Genomic DNA, 17,507 nt, shown 5'->3' with positions numbered 1-17,507 from the left:
GCCCATTGATTATACTTTTTTAAATTATAATCTTTAACCTCCAATTATTAAAGAACCTTAATTTCACATTTCTATAAATAACATTTCTCAGTTATAACAAAAATCATTTGTAATTTCAAATGTATGTTACATTTTGACCATACTTGTTATATGAATACTATTTAACTTTTAAAAGCACATAATTAATTATAAAGGCATATGTAATGTTTACTCTCAAACTGTATTTGCTCTAGTATTAGCTGTGTAATTTTTAAAAATTCATATGTATCAATCCCACATGAGACATTATATATGGATATAATGTTATATTGTAATGCTTTGAGAAAAAACACATTGAGAATCTTTAACCTTTAATCTGACATGACAGTCAAGAATTAGTAGTAGGAAACACCAAGTCATCCTCCAGTATTTTTTGGATGATCAAAAGAAGTGTGTATCAGATGTTGTGCTAAGTTGTAAAAATATTACGTAGAAAAAGAAACAAATTTAGTCTAAAATTGCAGCAGTTAACAATTAAAAGGGAGATTCAACTATTTTTAAAATGGTATTACAACCCAATGTGTTAAGTACAATAAAAGAATAGAAGAGAATCTACAAACAATGAAGGGAATGCTATTGGAAAGAGAAGAGGAATAAAATGGATAGTCAAGAGTGTTTTCAGTCAAGGGAAATATAGAACCTCAAGGTTTTGTAAATAAAATTAATAGCTGAAAATTTTTATTAAAGTTAACATATTGCCTTTTATTCCTTTAGCTTAAGTCTAATCATATGTCTGTATAGACTTAATAAAATAATGTGACTCTCTCCAAGAACTATATGCAAAAATTCATTGTCTTGCCCTTTGCTTTATCTGGACATTTCTGTAAGAAATAATTTTCTCGTGTTAAAATTATTATGGTCATGCAAAAAGGATATAAATTTCTAAAACCATATCTTGCAGTATAATTGACTTTATTGATTAAACATTCTGTAAAACAAATTAATCATGATGTTTTGATATAGGGCCCTCGTGGTGTCCAAGGTCCTCCTGGTCCATCTGGAAAACCTGGCAAAAGGGTATGGTTGGTTTTCATTGCGTATTTTGAATGCATCTGAAATCATCACTTACCCTCTTCTTTTTTTAAACACTGTGCCAGTAGGAATCCCTTTGGCTTAGTTATGTTCTTGGTATTATCAGGGTCGTCCAGGAGCTGATGGAGGACGAGGAATGCCAGGAGAACCTGGGTCAAAGGTCAGCCACTCATATATTTGTTGATTCAAAGCTTATAGGTCAGTTCACCCTTGAAAATTTTATATTGTAAAATAAATTTCTTGATAGGAAACATTATTTCACATTCAAATTACAGTACAAATTTTGTAGCTGCATCAGCAGTGATGCTGCTGATGACTTGCTGGTGGTGATGAGGATGATGTTGATGATGATACTGATGATTTTATAGGGAGATCGAGGATTTGATGGACTTCCAGGTCTGCCAGGTGACAAAGGCCACAGGGTAAGATATAACTTTCTATTGCTTTTTATACAGGAACAATAGGATTATCATGAAATATTTGGGATTGATACACTTTAGAAATCACAAGAAAATTGACTCAATATTTGTGAATCTACTTAGTAAATTATTACATTTAACAGATTCTTGGGAAAAAAGAATAATTACACATGTGATGTCAATGTAAGTTGATTTTAGATATTAAATCATATAATTTAACAATGACTAAATTGTTCTTACATTAAAATTATTATTTTATTCAACCATATGCCAAGGAGAGTCTTTATGTACATACATATGAAACTATCATATGTATTGAAGAGCAAGTATGGATTATTAATTTGGATTCTAGTTTTTTGATAATTGCATAAATTTCCCTCTTGTAATTTTCCTGAAAATATATTCAGAAAAACACATCTGTTGGTAGTCTATGCTTAATATAATAATATATTAGGCATTTTCTTATACAAAATTAGATGGCTCAGGTAGAGACACCGGAAGTTATTTCATTGTGCTAATATGAGATTTAACACATTACACAAGCTTACAATTTGACAAGGCTAAATAAACCATCCCATTAAACAATAATCCAGATGATATTTTTAGTAGGAAGTAGAGAATATCTCCCCTCCAAAAAAATCAATTTTGGATCTTTACATTTTTCTTCTCCAGAAGTAAAGAATGAAGGTAGAACAACCTTTAGGAAAGTTGGAGGAGATAAAAACAGGAAAAAGAAAAGTGCACCCTATGTATATCTAGCAAAATATTTAGTATAAACCTACCACTTTTCAATACAAATGTATGTTTTTCTTTAAAAAGTCCAGAGGGCCTCCCCGTGGCGCAGCGGTTGAGCGCTGGGTTGCGAAGCTGCCCGCAGCCTCTGCAGCGCCGGTTCGATCCCCGGCTGCTCCCCGGCCACCGGAGGAGGGTCCCACATGGCGCGCAGACCTCTCTTGCTGCCCGCTGCTCCCCTCAGCAGTGTACTTCGGTCCTTCTGCCTGTTCTGCTCCCCGCTCTGGCTCTGGTGAATTCTCTCACCCTCCCGCGCTTCTGACTGTACCCAGTGTTTGTATAAATAAATAAATAAATCTTAAAAAAAAAAAAAAGGAAGCTAAAATTTAAAAAAAATAAAAAAAATAAAAAGTCCAGAATTTCTTTATTCTTCTAGAGTTGTACTGATTTTATGTATTATTTTAGAAACAAAACACAAATTAAAATCACTAAAGCATGTTTAAAACAATCTTCAAGAAAATAATTTTTAATCTTATTTAAATATCTGATAATTATTTTATTAGTTTTATTTAAACCAACTTAAATTTTATTTAAATTGAAAAACATTTTCCCTAGAGTACTAATAAATGAAATCAGTAATGTAAAATTATGATTTAGCAACAAGGTGTTCTCAAGAGGGCAAATAAAGTATGTTTTCCCACCAATCTCCTGTTATCTTTGATTAACATCTATAAGATAGATTTCTAAGCATTATTTATACCTTAATTCATATTCTAACCAAAGTTCTATTTATTTAATAGGGTGAAAGGGGTCCCCAAGGTCCTCCTGGTCCTCCTGGTGAAGATGGAATGAGGGTACATTAAGCTTCTTTTCATTTCTTTTAAGAAATATTTAAAATTAAAACATAACAGCAAAATCATGTTGAAATGATGCATTGTCTTATCAATATAAGATTTTGTCTTATCAATATAAGACTTTGTCTTTGTCTTATTCACTTTATCATTGACAGGGAGAAGATGGAGAAATAGGACCAAGAGGTCTTCCAGGTGAAGCTGTAAGCAAATTTCTTCCTTTCTTTTTAAATAATACCATGTTTGGAAAGAATAGTGACTGCTATTTCACATATTAAGTCAATAATAAACTCAGGTGACTGTTACAATTTTACCTAAACTAACCAGGTAATTGTCATGTGTAAAAAAAAAAAATGAAAATGAACACACAGTGTTCGTCTTTTGGTATAGAGAAAAATCTCAAAAAACTGAGAGGAAATATGGAATATAGCATCTTGGTCAAAAAGCCATATCTGATTTTTATCACTGTTTCTTTGCTTGTTTTACTTCCTTAATATCATCAGTAGATCCAGAATCTGTGTATTTAGCGTTAACGGATTCTTATTACCAGAAGAAACTAGCAAAAAGATGTGCTTAGTACGTGCTAGATGTAAAGATTAAATATGGTAGCTTTTATCATTTATTCCACCGAATTTTACAAATGAGGAAATTGAATTCCGAAGGCTACCCAAAACTAGTTAACCAAAGAACTAGACTTCAGCAGTCCTCTTTAATTTCAGTCCTGCTTTGCCACATAATAGAGCTGTCAACTTAAAGGCATTATAGCTAAGTAATATCAGAGAAAACAATTATTGTTGCGACTTTTCTCAAGACAGAAAGAAAGGGAAGTAGAAAGAAGAGGGAGAAAATAAGAGAAGAAATCAGTAAAGCTTAAATTATAATAATTTTTAAAATCTCAAGAAAATGGTATCTATAATATACAAGTATAGTTTCCCTACTCATTCTTTTTTGCAGTGAGTATTCTTTCATGATGGAATTTGCCCAATCAGCATGACAATGACAATCAGAACTCTTCTAGGTGTAGTTTATCTGATTCAATAATAAAACTTAATAAGATTCAGTGTTGCCATTCAAGTCAGAAGATGATGCAGAAATGACTTATTTAAATCATTAAACTGCTTCCTTTTTTTTAATTTCCCATGTGATTCAGATGTAAATTTATAGAATCAAAGATATGCAGATACTATTCTGAAGCCTCACTGTTATCTATTCTGGCTTTTGGATTGTGCAAACACTAGATGTTGGTTTTAAATAAAAATGGTGTATTAAACACCATTTTTGGTGAGTTAAAAATATATAGACATTTTTGCATTAATTTATTTTTTTTAAGAGGAAGAGGCATATTTGGAGGACATTTCTTATGAGGATGTGCTTTTATTTTTTCCTTCTAGGGCCCACGAGGTTTGCTGGGACCTAGGGGAACTCCAGGACCCACTGGGCAGCCTGTGCGTATTGCTGGGAACACTCCAGGTTTTCTAAGATTTTCTATGAAAAGTTTGCTGCAGACTTTTTAAAGTTCAGGGGTCATGAAAGCTTTAGTATACATATGGCCAAGTCTTTACTCCGTCTTACATTCTAAGACCTAATGCTTCTGCCTATCAGTTTAATTGATCATTCTACATTCCATCTCCTTTCTTTTCTCTTCAGTTTAGTTTATCTATTTTATTATTCAATGTCAGATTCCCAGAACCCAGTGCAAAGTGCTGCTGGATTGTCTTCAGTGTAGACATAGATAGGATAAAATACCCCTTACCTTTCATTTCCATTAAATCTCAAAATGATTTTTACTCACTCTAGACTAGTGTGTGTCATGCTGTTAGGTTAGCCTTTTTTTTTTTTTTTGCTACATTTAAATTCTGAACACCCCTACATATTTTGTTGTTTTTTTTTTTTTTGCATTGAAGGGTATGGCAGGTATAGATGGGCCTCCAGGACCAAAAGGGAATATGGTACGTACAAAATATCCATTAAAACACTCATTTCAGAACTATGGTTACTAACAAACCACTTGTTAAATGGAAATTTAAGATATCTCACAGAAAGAGTTTACTATGCATATTACCTTCTGCCAGCATTAATGTTTTGCAAGGTTTTCCAGATTCTCTATGGGAAAAACTTATTTCTCAATTGAGAAGAAAAAATCCTATTATGCAAAATAGTCCTACTAAAAAATTTCTATATGTTCCATGACAGGGTCCCCAGGGGGAACCTGGACCGCCAGGGCAGCAAGGGAATCCAGGACCTCAAGTAAGTTCCAGTCACTGCATTGCCAGTGGTTGACTGTGGGTGATGTGATGGTGGGTACCATGTGGTGATGATACCTGGATGGTAGAACAGTAATGTTACCACAATTAAAAGGATAAATTAAAATTATAACATAAAAAAAGATAGTGGGGTAAGATAGTGTCTTTTTTATGAGAAAGTTGACAACTTTAGTAATTTCTATGTAGGCCTAAAGGATTTATAATATGAAAGTAGAAAGAGAATTCTTTTCCCTCGATTCCCCACCCCCTCTTTTAAAAAATGTTGAGCAAATTTGCAGAGTTCTTTCTTCCAAGAGAAAAATGAGTCATTCAGTGTGCATGGAATGCTAAGACGAACAGCCACACCTGCGGAATCACATTACAGTTCCACTGCCAAAAGAGTAGCTTGTGTAAAAATCCTCAGTGTTCCAGAACTTCCTGGAGAATGTGGGAGATATATATACAGATTCTCATAACTCATTGCATGTGGGAAGAGCACTAATAATTTACTATTTTAAAGTCATTCTTATGATAGGATTACTGACATATGAAATAAATTCTTTCAAAATAGGGTCTTCCTGGTCCACAAGGCCCAATTGGTCCTCCTGGTGAAAAAGTAAGTTATTCTGTTTTTCCAGTAACATCTGGTGATCAAGTTTGCATTATCAACCTTACGTTGCTCTGCGGCCTACTCTCTGGTTTTGATAAGATAGTCAGATGGCTCAGCATATAAGGAATTAATTTGGAGTTAAACCAGAAAAGAGAGAGTGTACAGTATGAGGAGAAATCATTCAAACATCTCTGAACTGTAAATGTAGAATATTTCAGAGTTTCCATTTGGATAGCTTCCAAATGTTACAATCTTAGCTATATTAATTTCAAAAATGTACTAGTATGAGTAAATGTCTTCTCTTTATTGTGGTTCTTCCTTTTATTTCTCATTATTTAAAAAATGTAATTAGGTTTGCTTATGACAAAGGGGTTTTAGCAAGATCTGATTAAGGGAAAACTGTGCCTTTATCATTGCCACCATTTTTCATGTGTAAATGGCAAATGATGTTCTTGTTAATAACTCTGTCTGGATCAAAACAAGAATGAATTTAATTAAAAAGATATCTTTTTTCCCCTGATCTCCTCTGCCAGATTCCCCAAGCCATTTTTTTCTGTCCCCTGTAGTCATGAAGTCATAATGGTTCTTTCTATGCTGCTTTTTTTCTTGATTTCTATGAACATTCATACCTATGAATTTCTATATATGTATATTAAAAGTTAACAGCTTTATTGGGATGTAACTTCATATTTTAAAATTTCACCCATTTTAAATATCCATGTCAATGATTTTTAGTAAATTTACAGAGTTTTACACACACAAAAAAAATTATTTTCCTACCCCAGGAAGAAACCTTGTGTCAATTTATACTTCCTGCTCTACCTACATATTTAAATAACCAATGATCTTCCTTCTGTCTTTATAGATTTGAGTTTTCTGAACATTTGATGTAAATAAATTTCAGACATGAATTTTATCATATGAATATAATATGTGACATTTGTGTATGGCTTCTTATGGTTGGCATGTTTTTAAGATTCTTCCATGTATTAGCATAAATCAATACTGTGCTTCTTTTTAATGCTAAATAGTATTCCATTGAATGGACTACATTTTGGTTACCTATTCAGCAGTTGATGAACATCTGAGTTGTTCATACATTTTAGCTATTATGAATAGTGCTATGAATATATATATGTATGGAGAGTTTTCTCTTTTTTTTGTGTACACATAGAAGTAAGAAGTAGAATTATAGGATTATATGACAAATTTATGTTTAAAAGTTTAAGAAGCTGTTTTCCAAAGTGCTGTTGTCATAGAGCTTCTGTTCTAAAATAGATGGATTGATTTCACCTGATATTTAAAAAAATCATCTTATAGAGCAAGGGTTTTAGTATTTCTTGTCTTCCCTTAAATAAATAACAACAATAAGAAAAAAACTGTACTGTATTGTCACAAGGTCATTGTGACAATCTGTACTTTACATTTTGTTTTGGAGAAATAAGACTTCCCTTAAGGGTAAAGGATAATTTAAGTGATGGGCAAATATTGCCATTAAAAACTTGGTGTTTTATAATAGTTGTTACATAACATTAAGTTTCTTGACTGAATATCATTTTGTAGAGTAATGGATGGGACTAAAAGTTTAAAATTCTTTAAATGAGTTGCAATCAATCAATTATTAAATCTAATTTGTTTAATGTAAAGTTTATCTTTAATTTGCTTTTTTGTTCCATAGTGATTTCAGTGAAACTTCTTGTAAAGCTCTATACAGCCTGCATGTGTGATGTTTTTTCTAGACACTTCTGAGAATAGAAAAACCTAAAAATATGTCTAGTAACTGGACTTGCTGATATATCCTTGTCCTTTCAATTGTTCCCAAACCCTGTCTAATAACTTGATCAATAAGCATTAATGACTTGAGGCCTGACTACTTGGTAAGGTTAAGAATTCTTAGCAGAAAGCCTGATTTCCTCCTAAGAAATGACCTACTTCTTGCACTAGTCATTTTTATCATGTTTCAACTCTAGCATCAGTCAAATTAAAAGAGACTTAAAGATATAGTTAAACAAGTAATAAGCTGTTAAATAGTCACTTTGTCATTATGAGTTGCATAATAAAAGGTTATGTTTTTTAACAGCAAAATACTAGACTTATTTTTCTTTATGTCCTAAAAAATAACTGTCATACTGTAACTTATATTTCTTAAAACATTTCGATAATTATTGATGCTTCATCAATGTTAATTTATAGTTATTTGGAATGGTACTCATTAATATCATTGGGGTAATAACCAATGTTTGCTTCTTCAGTGATACAAAGCAACGTGTTTCTGAGCTATATTTTTTCCCTTTTTATTCTTTATACTATAGTTTACTGTGGCATGCACGAGCTAATTTGTTAACTAAAAAAGATACATTTAGGGCTACACTGTAGAAAATCTACTATGTTTTTGGTACATGTTAAACTTGGTTTTATTTTATATCTGTTGAAAACTTCTATATATGATAAAAAGTTATTTAGATGTTTGTGTCTTAGAGATTAAAATCCAGTGAGTGACTCAAGTTAAGAGACACTCAAGAGGAGGGGGAGAGGAGAGAGTATGGTTTAGGACCTTGGGCACTTTGGTGATGGAAAAACTATGGTAACCTCACCTGAGGGGAAAAATCCTATTTTGAGAAAAAATAAACATGGCTATTTAAAAAATACATAAATAAAAAAGGAATTTTATTAGTAGCTTATTCCTATGTACAAAATCAGACTTTTCATTCTTTACATTTTTTTAAGTAAAATATTCTCTTTCTCTATTTCATTAGGGACCACAGGGAAAATCAGGGCTGGCTGGACTTCCTGGTGCTGATGGGCCTCCAGTAAGAGTCATTAAAATTTCTATATCGTCTCTTCAAAAATAGATTTTACATGTGTTTTAGAGGTGATTTTATGAAGTCAGTAATAAAAGCAAATTGAGCCAATAATTAAACTTTGATCTTTCTAAAATATCATTTCATCATGTCATTTTCATATTGCAAAATCTTTAATGAGTTTGCAGTGGTCTTTGGATAAACTTATTCTGGCACTCTAGGCCAGAATCTCATATTTTCCTACTTTCTCATGAACCATCAGCTCCAAACAAACAGATCCACAAACTCTCTCAGCATGCTCTAAACTTTTCCATTGCTATACCTTTCCTTCAGTTCTTATTTTTATATAAAGCACTTTTCCATCCTCTTTCTTTCCAAAGTACACTTTTCTTGAGAGTCCATGAGAAAATCTTCACCTTTGTAAATTTCCTCAGACTCTTCCATGAAAATTTCTCAGTCTCCAGGGATTTCCTCCTTTTCTAAAAATATACTGATGTTTATTACATTCTGATGTGTAATAATAAATAATATAATTGTACAGTCTCTACAGTTATTATTTTTAAATGTATTATTTTGCTTCTTTTTTTGTCTTCAGACTACTTGTTCATATTTTTGGGAATTAAGATACAAAATTTTATTGAGTGATGAAACTAGTCATTATTATTTATGGATTCTCAAAAACTTCATTAACTATATTAGTATGTTTGTTCTTACTATGTTTTCAAATGTCCTTTCCACATGCTGCAGTTGTCTTAGAAAATGCATTTATGATTATTTGATCATTATGCAAATTGGAAGTCAAATTGAAACACCTTCATTTAATCTCTACTGCAGTTGAATTATTAATAAATAATAATATATGTTTGTGTATGTAATTTTCCTAAGGTCTCTCAAGTACATTATGAATTTGATGATACATACCCATCAAAAATAAATTTATTATGTTTCCTTCTAAATGCCAGTTTTCAATGTTACTTAAAGCCACATACTCTGACACATAATATTCAATGTTTTGAAACTTACAGTGTAAGACCTCAAAAGGTTTGACAAAACTTTTTCACAGTATTACAAATAACTTTAATATTGCATCTTACCAGTATATATTTGCATTAAATATAGGGTCATCCTGGAAAAGAAGGCCAATCTGGAGAAAAAGGTGCTCTGGTATGTTACAAAGTATCCATTTAAATGTATTGTTCCTGATGATTTACCTTGGTTTACCTTATGTTACCTAAGAGAATATACCTTCATTTTCATAAAATTTTATTGAATAACTATTGATTTACAGTACTGTATAACTTCAGTAGTATATCTTCAGTAGTGTCTATAAACCTCACCTCACTGACTTAACAAAATTCTGGTTCCCTTTTAACCTTTTAACACCTTTTAACCTTTTCTCCTAGTACCTATTTTGGTCTTCTCTCTGAGATGTGTGTGTGTGTGTGTATTCTTATTTTATCACTTAGAGAAGAAATATTTTCTAATATTACTATCCCCTATCCTTTTATGTTAATATGTCTTTAATGAATTTTGCCAACAAATATATATCATGTCCTGATAATTATTTTTTTTTGTCGGGGTATATAAAATACAGTTGTGTCTTTTAATTTGGTATTAGTAGTTTTGCATATTAGACTGCAACCTCTGTTTTTTAAATATTTCATGGTCAGAAATAAACTCACACTCTATTTGTAGTATATGTAAAATAACTAGAAATGATGATGAAATTGAACAAAAAGTACTGAATATCATTAAACTATGTCATTACAATTTTATTCTTACATATTAATTGCCAGTAACCTTTAAATAAGCAGTGATTAAAATCTAAGGGAAATAAGTATCAATATATCTACACAAAATATATAAATTAAAGCTTATTCAATGTTAATATTTTCGATTACATGGCAAGGGCAGGTTTTTTGTTTAGAATTATTAGTTTCGGAACTCTTAGTAAAATGGCATTAAATCATTAGCATTAGTATAGAAAGTACCTATTATGTTCTATATATTGTTTCCTTTAGGTAGACTGATTAAATAAAGACAGTTGTGAAAATTATAATTTTGATCATATTCTTGATGATGTGAATGGTGCAAATTTATACCAGTGTTTTGTTAGAATTTATTTTGTTATTTAATGTCTAGTTGCTTATTGTAGACATTGAGGAAATCACATTTTTTCAGGTTTAGAGTATTAATTATAATAATATAATTACTTCACTTTACATGCTTAAATGTTACAGATTTTTTGTAAAATATGTAAATTGTTATATGTTTTAACATGACTATGTAATAGAATATGTTTGGAGTAAGTAAAGTTTATTATGACTTATTTATCATATTCTGAATGGAAATTACCCATGATAACTTTACCAATAGAATAAAAATACCTTTTTTATATAAATTATTTGGTAAAACCTCAGTGTATTATATATTTAAATTATAGTGGATCTTTTTCAGGGTCCTCCTGGTCCACAAGGTCCTATTGGCTACCCTGGTCCCCGAGGAGTAAAGGTAAATATTATATTTTTTTCAGTAAGATTTTAATCTTTAATTTAATTTTAATCTAACCTTCAATTTAATTTTAATCTAAAATATCATAGGCATTTAATTATTCTACTCTATTCTACAGGGAGCAGATGGTGTCAGAGGTCTCAAGGGTTCTAAAGGTGAAAAGGTAAAAATATAATTTATTAAGATCATCTTAATTACTGTTATCAAAATTTTAAAATATTAAATGTTATTTATTTCCCAAATACATTGAGTGATTACTTATATACCAGACAATTCTGTACCCGTTAATTGTGTTTAAAAAATGTCCATATACTGGAGTGAGGACCAAATTATGCAATGGAAACAAAGGTATGTCATAGATAGAATTAATCTAGCATTCTTTTTTTCTTACAAATGTTTAACGTTGTAAATCATTCGTTTGGCCTTATGAATAGATTTGCTGCAGGTATTGTGCAACGTACAGTTATGTGCATAACAGAGGAATGTTTTTTCCTTTTTTCTTTACTAAAATCTCCCAGATTCATGAATTGAAACACATTGCAAAATGTGAAAATTGGAAGTACCTAAATCAATTTGGGAGAAAGGAAACCTTCCAATGGGATTTTACATGCAAAGCAAGAGTATTATGAAAATAAAAATGAGGATTAAAACCAATCAGAGGTGGATAAAAGAATGTATAATCATTTAAAGAGTATTTACAATTCAATTACAATTGAAAGGAGAACATGAAATTGTGATTTTTTAAAATATAAATATTTGATATGAATAGTGTTCCAATCCTTCAGTGATTATGTTGAAATGGAATGGCATTATTAGTGGTCAGTATTTGGTTAATTCTTACTACAATATTACACTTTTTAAAATTTTATTTTTATTTATTTATGCATAAAAGAACTGGCCAGATGTGCAGAGGGGGAGAGGGTTTACCAGAGACAGAGTGGGGAGCAGAACAGCCAGATCTACTGAAATACACTGCTGAGGGGAGTAGCGGGCGAGACAAGATAGGTCTGTTGCACCATGTGGGTTAGCTTCCTGGTCAGGGAATCAAATTCATGCCACAGTGGCTGCAGATAGCTTGATAGTGCTGAGACTTAACCCCTTGCCCCACTTGCCCCATCAGGGAGGCCCTACAATATTACATTTTAAATTTAGGGTTTAGTATATAACTTTGATAGATTTGGCAATATCTATGTATATATATATGCATATATATACTATTATTTTTTTAACTGGTTATCTTTTTTTAAAGATTTATTTTATTTATGCATATAAGAACTGGTGTACAGGCCAGATGGGTGGGAGAGTGAGAGGATTCACCAGAAACAGAGCGGGGAACAGAGCAGGCAGAATGACTGAAATTCACTGCTGAGGGGAGCAGCAGGCGAGACAGGAGAGGTCTGCCATGCTATGTGGGTAGCTCCCTGGCCAGCCAGAATCGAACCTGCACTGCAGAGGCTGCGGACAGCTTCACAGCGCTGTGTTCAACCACCTGCGGCACCAGGGAGGCCCTCTACTATTAATTTTTGTATAAAGAATAACTGCTTGTTTCCATAGTCATGGTTTTATCAAAAGCACCTAAGGGGGATTTGTTATCAATCAGGAAAGTTAACAAGAAGGAATGGAGTTATACCTTTTAAATTTATTTTTTATACTTAGATATTGACAATGTACCCAGCTAATTGTCAGTTCTATTTGTATGAAAAATGTTATGCATTTAAATTAACTCAGTTACTTTAATGAGAAACAGTTCATCCTGATCACCACAGAACTTCAGGATATAGTGTCTTACTGATTGGCAAAGAAGCACAGTATGTTTCAGTGAGTGTTGACTTGTAATTATTTTCCATTTGCCTATGCAAACTTATATTTTGTTAGTTTGGACTATTTCTTTTTAAAATATTTAAATATCAATTCAAATATTTGCCATGAATTAATGCCTACCAAGAATATTTAGAAAAGGTAAGGTTTTTAAAGGAAAGGTATTTAATTGTGGTGGGAAATATTGAACTTTTTGCGAAGAAAGTTAGTGGCAAAATGATAGAAGTAAATAAAATTATAGGTGATGAGACAGATATATAGGATATCTTTTTTTTCCACCCAGGGGGAAAAAATGTATTTCTCATATGCAAGAAAAAATAAATAAGTTAACTGACTGTGTTGAGCAGTATATTATCTCAGAAAATCATAAGTGGTTATAGAGGGAAAGAATTAATATATTAAATTGAGAATGAAAGGTTCTGAGTTCTATCTAGTTCTCATACTAATTAGACATGAAAACTAAGAGAGAGACAAATGCTGGGCCTTTTTTTAAGTCTATGTAATGAAGACATTGTCCTAAAAAATATTTAAGGTGTTTTTCAGCTATACCGTTATTTCTAGGTACAAATTTTCCATGTACTAATCTATTAATATATTGCTTATCCAGATTTAGAGAAATTTTATATAAACATTAATGGAAACTTTTTTCTAATAATCAGAATTCTCTATATTCAAATTATGAAGGATAATTAATTCCTTGTTTTAAACATTATATTGTTTTCCTAAATATTTATTATAATCAACAATTTAACCCATAAAACATTAAGGGAGCTAAAACCATTTTTCTTTTACATATACAGTTTTAAATGTTAACTAAAGGTGAACGAGCTAGTTAGCACCTGGACTGGGATTAAATTTCTTCATTGTTGGACTCAGATTTATTCCTTAAAGTTGTACACTATGCCTCCTACACCAAGTATCAGGGATTTCCTCTTTACACATCTAACATTCTGTCATTCTTTTTATTTGAATATTAATTCACACCTGGTCATTTTAGGGCTGGAAAGTTTAGTAACCTGATAATTTCATTTGTTTAAAGATTGTCACGTATTGCAATTTAAGAACCACTTAGTGAATTTCTTTAATTCCGAATGTATTGAAGAAAAAGATGTGACAGAAATAGCATCTAGTTCATTCTCTCCCAAAAAACCTTGCCTGGAAAAAATCCTAAAAGCTACTACTGCTTTTTAGAGTTAGTGTGCAGTATTCTTTAAACTAAATTTGGCAACTGTGTAATTACCTTTCTCTCCAGAGAGAAGGTAATGAAGATAATAGTCAATAGGAAGTTAAGTGGTCATTTTTAGCTCTTAAGCCTTTGTTATTGTCCATTTTTGTTCAGCACAGAGAGAATCCTCATCCCTCAAAACTGCTTTACAGACAGATGTTGAAAACATCATCCTCTTGTCTTAATCTGCCTCTGTCATAATTCTTAGGTTTAGGGAAAATGCAAGATTGTATCCTTTTTCCAGGGTTAGGTCTTTTGTATTCATAATTAATTGATATATTCTGAATTTTATTATACCTTGCCAAACTAAAACTGAAGCATGAATGATGTCCAAGTGTTCATTTAGTAAACATTTATTAAATATCATGATTGTTGAGGGTCAAAATCTACTAGACATTGGAGACCCAGAGTTCAAGTAAGCATGATTCTGCTTTTCTACCAAATGGAAAGAAAAAGACCTGTGATCTACTAAGTGCAGGATGACATCTTGTGATAATAAATGTTCAGTGGGGGCACACAGGACAGAGAGGTTAACCTTATGGAAGAAACAACAGAGGTCAAAACTTCTAGTAGAATCATTCATTGACTATTGAAAGAAGAGCGAAGTAGCATGAGGTAGATAGTTAAAAGTAAAGGATGTGTAGGTTTGTAGGAATGTGAGAGAGAGAGAGAGAGAGAGAGAGAGAGAGAGAGAGAGAGAAATAATAACCGATCCAAGAATTACAAATGGAAATACAGGTAATTCAGGTTTTCTACACATTTCAATCCCAGAATAAATATTGGGAGGTGATAGAAGGGAGTCAAGACTGCAGAGGTGAAAAAAGAGTTAAATCATGGTGTGAAGGTAAAAGGAGATGGCAATTTAAATTCATCATTAGCACTTCACAATCATGAAAATTTTTAATTTTTTTAAATGTTTTTGTGTTGATTTCCTAAAAAATTGTTTTATTCTTACTGAGGTAATGTTCATCTACTTCACGTGATATGACAGTAGGGATGTAGGCTCACACTTTTTCAAATGTATGTTACCAATCCATGCCTACCATCCAAGTACCAGTAAATTTCCACGCTGCTTCACTTTCCTCCCAATCCCTACACCCCGCTTTGGAAATCTTAATTCTTGGTCATATTGATAGGATTTATTTTGGTTTTGTCTGTTCCTTTATTTTATTTCTTCATGGTTCATATATGAGTGAAGTCATCAGTATTTGTCTTTCTCCTGATTTATTTTGCTTAGTTTAACCCACTGCAGTCCCATCCCTGTTGTTGCAAATGGGAAAATTTCATTTTTTTCTATGACTAAATAATATTCCATTATGTATTTAAACCACATCTTCTTAATCCACTAATCTGTCCTTGGACATTTATCTTGTTCTCCTAACTTGCTATTGGAAATAAGGCTATAGTGAACATAGCTGTGCATATACATCCCTTCAAATTTTAATTTTGTATTTTAAGGTAGATACCTAGGAGTGAGAATGCTATATCACTTGGTAGTTCTATTTTTAATGTTTTGGGAACCCCCACACTGTTGGTAAGGGCTGAATAAGTCTGTGTTTCCACCAATGATATGAGAGAGTTCCTTTTTCTTCACACCCTCATCAGTACTATTATTTTTGGACTTTTTGCTATGGGCCATTCTCACAGATGCCTGAAATGTCCTTTTGTCAAATTCTGCAAGTCATATCCATTCTCTAACTACTAATTAAGATACTGACTGCCACAGCAAACTTTCTCCATGTCTTTTTTTTTAAGATTTATTTATTTATACAAGAACTGGGGTACAGTCCAGAGGTGTGGGGATGAGAGGACTCACCAGAGACAGAGTGGGGAACAGAACAGGCAGACTGACTGAAATATACTGCTGAGGGGAGCAGCAGGTGAGTCAGGAGAGGTCTGCCACACCATGTGGGTCATCTCCCTGGCCGGGGATTGAACTCATGCTGCAGTGGCTGCAGGTAACTTCATAGTGCTGTGTCATAACTCCTTGCACCACCAGGGAGTTCCCACCACTTTATTTTTAAAGATTTATTTTATTTATTTATGCATACAAGAGCTAGGGTGTAAGTCAGAGGTGCAGAGGTGTTAGAAGATTCACCAGAGACAGAGTGGAGAGCAGAACAGGCGAATTGACTACAATACACTGCTGAGGAGAGCAGCAGGTGAGACAGGAGAGGTTTGCTGTGCCATGTGGGTTAGCTCCCTGGCCAGAGATTGAACTTGTGCTGCTTTGGCTATGGATAGCTTCATAATGCTGAGACAAGCCCTTGCACCACCTGGGAGGCCCCTCCAGTTCACTTCTTGCCTTATGGACAGCAACAACACCAGCATCAACACCAGCATCATTATCCTATCTGTCTTCTCCTGCTCCCCATTCTACTTCATGTGTCCCCAACAATAATACAAATGTTCTACCCTTTAGGGGTCTCCCTGGTGGTGCAAGGGGTTAAGCACCACACTGTGAAGCAATCCGCAGCCTCTGCAGCATGAATCTGATCCCCGGCCTGCCAGGGAGCTACCCACATGGCGCAGCAGACCTCTCCTGTCTCGCCCGCTGCTCCCCTCAGCAGTGTATTTCAGTCAGTCTGCCTGTGTTCTGTTCCCCACTCTGTCTCTGGTGAATCCTCTCACTCCCCTGCATCTCTGGCCTGTACCCCAGCTCTATGCATAAATAAATAAATCTTAAAAAAAGAAAAAACACCCAAACAAATGTTCTACCTTTCATGTATTGGTAAAACAAGAGCCTCAAACTAGTCCACAGTACTCTGAACAGAGTAATTACTCAATTTTTGCTACTGAGTATTCTAGAAATTTAAAATGGTATTGAAATTAAGAGATAGTAATGTCATTCACAAAATTTACTTATTAAAGTCTAGATTTCAGTAAGAATGGTAGGAAATATTCATAGTCAATATTTCTACTCTCAAAGGCTGCCCAGTTTTCTGTATCATTGGCCTATATTTATGATGTGGCAATGAATAATCTTTGTTTCATATAAAGGATAATATTAATTTGCTTATTCTTTATATGAGAAGGGATTATAATATAGAGAAAAATTTGAGCTAGGAAGCATTTATATAAAACACATGATACAAAATGCACAATATAAAGTTTTAGATGTAAACTAGTAAATTAAATATAAAGATAATTTACTTGGTATTCCATTGTCCTTGTAATCAAAGTTAAAAAGATGATTATATAAATATTCTTTGTTTAAACAGTATAG

The 17,507-nt window shown here is 32.7% G+C and overlaps 1 protein-coding gene across 5 annotated transcripts in view; it reads left to right on the top strand.

Annotated features, from left to right (window-relative positions):
* COL11A1 (collagen type XI alpha 1 chain) overlaps positions 1–17,507 on the top strand; it is a gene marked incomplete at its 3' end in the record, with an annotated part of 194,034 nt that overhangs the window by 76,061 nt on the left and 100,466 nt on the right. For all 5 annotated transcript variants that reach the window (XM_084242704.1, XM_084242702.1, XM_084242705.1 and 2 more), the window contains 13 exons: positions 1,003–1,056; positions 1,178–1,231; positions 1,440–1,493; positions 3,023–3,076; positions 3,232–3,276; positions 4,465–4,518; positions 4,978–5,022; positions 5,267–5,320; positions 5,888–5,932; positions 8,683–8,736; positions 9,847–9,891; positions 11,185–11,238; positions 11,357–11,401. In XM_084242704.1, the coding sequence (XP_084098830.1) occupies positions 1,003–1,056; positions 1,178–1,231; positions 1,440–1,493; positions 3,023–3,076; positions 3,232–3,276; positions 4,465–4,518; positions 4,978–5,022; positions 5,267–5,320; positions 5,888–5,932; positions 8,683–8,736; positions 9,847–9,891; positions 11,185–11,238; positions 11,357–11,401 (657 nt within the window). The remainder of the gene's footprint in view (positions 1–1,002; positions 1,057–1,177; positions 1,232–1,439; positions 1,494–3,022; positions 3,077–3,231; positions 3,277–4,464; positions 4,519–4,977; positions 5,023–5,266; positions 5,321–5,887; positions 5,933–8,682; positions 8,737–9,846; positions 9,892–11,184; positions 11,239–11,356; positions 11,402–17,507) is intronic.

The sequence above is a fragment of the Talpa europaea genome (assembly GCF_964194135.1).
Source record: "Talpa europaea genome assembly, chromosome: 9".
In the NCBI taxonomy this organism is placed as follows: domain Eukaryota; kingdom Metazoa; phylum Chordata; class Mammalia; order Eulipotyphla; family Talpidae; genus Talpa; species Talpa europaea.
This window is presented reverse-complemented; position numbering and strand designations above follow the sequence as displayed.